The following is a 3,182-nucleotide window of genomic DNA, read 5'->3' as shown; positions in this document are numbered from 1 at the left end:
CTTCTATGTTATGCAGGTCCCTGATTCTGTGCGTGCTCCTGAAATAAAGCTCCATGTCATCAAAAGAACAGCAAACACACACACACACACACACACACACACACACACACACACACACACACACACACAGCCAAGGGGCTGGTAATATGGCCTTGTGGTAGAGTGCTTGCCTCATATACATGAAGCCTTGGGTTTGATTCTTTAGCACCACATATATGTAAAAAGCCAGAAGTGACCTCGCGTTCACGCTCGCTCGCGGCGGCGGCCCCGCTCTCCTTCCGCGCCCGCGCCCGCGCCCGCGCCCGTACCCGGCCGGCTTCTCGGAGCGCCCAGCCCGGGAGCCTCGTCGCCCCGGCGGCCCGGGGAGGCCGCGAGCGCACGGCAGGCGGTGCCCGCGAAGATGGTCGCCAAGCAGCGGATCCGGATGGCCAACGAGAAGCACAGCAAGAACATCACCCAGCGCGGCAACGTCGCCAAGACCTCGAGGAACGCCCCCGAAGAGAAGGCCTCGGTGGGCCCTTGGCTGTTGGCGCTCTTCATTTTCGTCGTCTGCGGCTCGGCCATTTTCCAGATTATTCAGAGTATCAGGATGGGCATGTGAAGTGACAGTCTAAGATGTTTCCATTCTCCTGTGAATTTTAGCCTGAACTCATTCCTGACGTTTGATGCCTCGGTTAAGAACCATTCAGTAAAGCATCCTGCCTCAGAGTGGCTTTCCTATCCTCCTTCCTGTGTCATTCCAGGGTTCCTCACGAGTCATTCCAGGGTTCCTAGTCCATACCACAGTGCCTTGCAAAAGCACATGAATAAAGCAATAAAATTTGATTATTAAGCTCCAAAAAAAAAAAAAAAAAAAAAAAAAAAAAAGCCAGAAGTGGAGCTGTGGCTCAAGTGGTAGAGTGCTAGCCTTGAGCAAAAAGAAGCCAGGGACAGTGCTCAGGCCCTGAGTTCAAGCTCCATGACTGGCAAAAAAAAAGAAAGAAAAGAAAAAGAATGAAAAAGAACAGCCAACTCTAGTTGGGTTTTGAACAAAAAAAGTTCTACTAATAAAATACAACTTTCTGATATTTTAAATTAAAAGCTCACTAAAAATAACTAAAATAGCCTGGTACCATGTCTCATGCCCTTAATCCTAGTGATTCAAGGTGGATAAGACTGAGAAGATCTTGTTTCAAGGCCAGATGTAGCCAGAATTTGGAAGATCCTATCTCAACAAATAAAAAGCCAAATGTGGTTGTGCATGTGTCTACCATCCCAGCTATTTGGGTAAATAGGAAGATTTCAGTACAGTTTGGCCCAGGCATAAATGTGAGACCCTATTCAAAAAAGAACAAAAGCAAAACAGAGTTGGGGGCATGGATCAAGTGATTAAGTGCCTGCCTAGCAAGCATTTATTCAAACTCCAGTGCTGTATATATATACATACAGACACACACACAACACACACACACACACACACACATATGTCAGTGTGTGTGTGTGTGTGTGTGTGTGTGTGTGTGTGTGTGTCTACTGCAATAATAAGAAAAAGAAATCCTGGTCATTCTGTAGGTCTGCTTCTTTTTTCTCATTGACAATTTCCCATGTGCATTTTAAAAATGTCTCCTTGGAAGTGGTGACACTGATCAAGATATATTATATTCATAAATTGACATCAATTAACCAGGTGCTGGTGATTCATACCTCTAATCCCCGCTACTCAGGAGGCTGAGATCTGAGGATCCCCATTCAAAGCCAGCCCAAGCAGGAAAGTCTATGAGACTCTGATCTCCAATTAGGCACCAAAAAAGCCAAAAGTACAGCTGTGTTTCAAGTGGTAGAGTCTTAGCCTTGAGCACAAAAGCTCAGGGATAATGCCCAGCCTGTAGAGTTCAAGTCCCAGGATCAGCATTAAAAAAAAAAAAAAAAAAAAAAAAAAAAAAAAAGCTGAAACCCCTTTACACAACTTAAAGATAACTTTAAAAAAAGAAACAAATTCAAATGCTATATCAAATTTAAAGTACAATACAATAAAAATGCCTCTTATCAGAATTAGATCCTATAGTAGTAATGGGTGAGGAACAGTGGTCATTGGGAAGGCCATGGAAGGCCTCAAGAAAAATACAGCAAATGAAACACGCGGTCTGCAATGCACTGGGGATACCGCCCTGGCACTACTGTGAGGATCATGTGTCCATCTGAATCCTCCACGAAGTAGATTCCAAGACAGGATTAGATGTGCAGATTTATTGAGGAAAACACCTGTGAAGGAAAATGGGGAGGGAGCCAGGGCACAGGTCCCGTCGTGTGAAGGAGAGAGGGAAGGAAGGACGCAGGCTGGGTAGAAGTATGGAAGACTGCTGAGCAGTTGGAAAAAAAGTTTTGTAAGGCCAATGGGAGTCCCTGAGCCAAAGCCACCTACCAGAGGAGCCCTACATCTGCAAGGTCCCATAAGGCCGAGCCTGGCTGCTACTGTACCTCTTTGCCCTCAGTCTCTACCGGGAGTGGCCTGTGGGACGCTTGACCTCAAAGAGTAGCAAGCAGGCCTGAGGTCAATGGTGCTCCTCCTACTTGGTCCTTTTTCCTAGCCACCATTGGCTGTCTCTTCTCATGTGGCCCCATTCAGCACCTGATTCTTCAGCATCTACTTGATTATGCATGCTAAAGTGCTCTATATTGCTCTGAACTCTCATAGCATTGTCTTACACATGCTTTGTTTTTGAAACAAAATCACCTTGCTGGATAGCCGAGATTGACCTCAAACTTGTGATCCTCCCAACGGCTCTGGTTACAGGCATATACTACTACACCTAATCCCACTTAATTTGTAATTTCTTTTTTTTTTCTTCTTTTTTATCAGTTGTGGAGCTTGAACACTGGGCCTGGGAGCTGTCCCTGAACTACTCAGGTCAAGGCTAGTTAGTGGTCTACCACTTGAGCCACAGCACCACTTCAGTCTGTAATTTCTAATTCAGATTCTTTTTTAAATAATATTTTTTACCTTTTTAATATATAGCCACCCAGTACAGTGAAAGCCATTAAGATTATTCTCTGAGGGACTGCAGGGCAGCTTACCTCATTTGCTGACTCCAGGCACTAGAATCTTAGCCTGAATCCTCGGGGTTTTCCTCATATAGATATCTATTTTATTCCCTTTATCCTGAGTTATATTCATTCATATTTTCCCATTGCTAGAGTTGGGA

General features: G+C 45.1%; 1 protein-coding gene across 1 annotated transcript; it reads left to right on the top strand.

Moving 5' to 3' along the window:
• The first annotated feature begins 242 nt into the window (after nucleotides 1-242).
• Nucleotides 243-837, top strand: LOC125349934 (stress-associated endoplasmic reticulum protein 1). The gene has a single exon (XM_048344199.1). It carries the CDS (start codon nucleotides 401-403, stop codon nucleotides 599-601), a length of 201 nt encoding a protein of 66 aa, XP_048200156.1. The 5' UTR covers nucleotides 243-400; the 3' UTR covers nucleotides 602-837.
• The last annotated feature ends 2,345 nt before the right edge of the window (nucleotides 838-3,182 follow it).

Source organism: Perognathus longimembris, chromosome 4 (genome assembly GCF_023159225.1).
Source record: "Perognathus longimembris pacificus isolate PPM17 chromosome 4, ASM2315922v1, whole genome shotgun sequence".
Lineage (NCBI taxonomy): Eukaryota > Metazoa > Chordata > Mammalia > Rodentia > Heteromyidae > Perognathus > Perognathus longimembris.
This window is presented reverse-complemented; position numbering and strand designations above follow the sequence as displayed.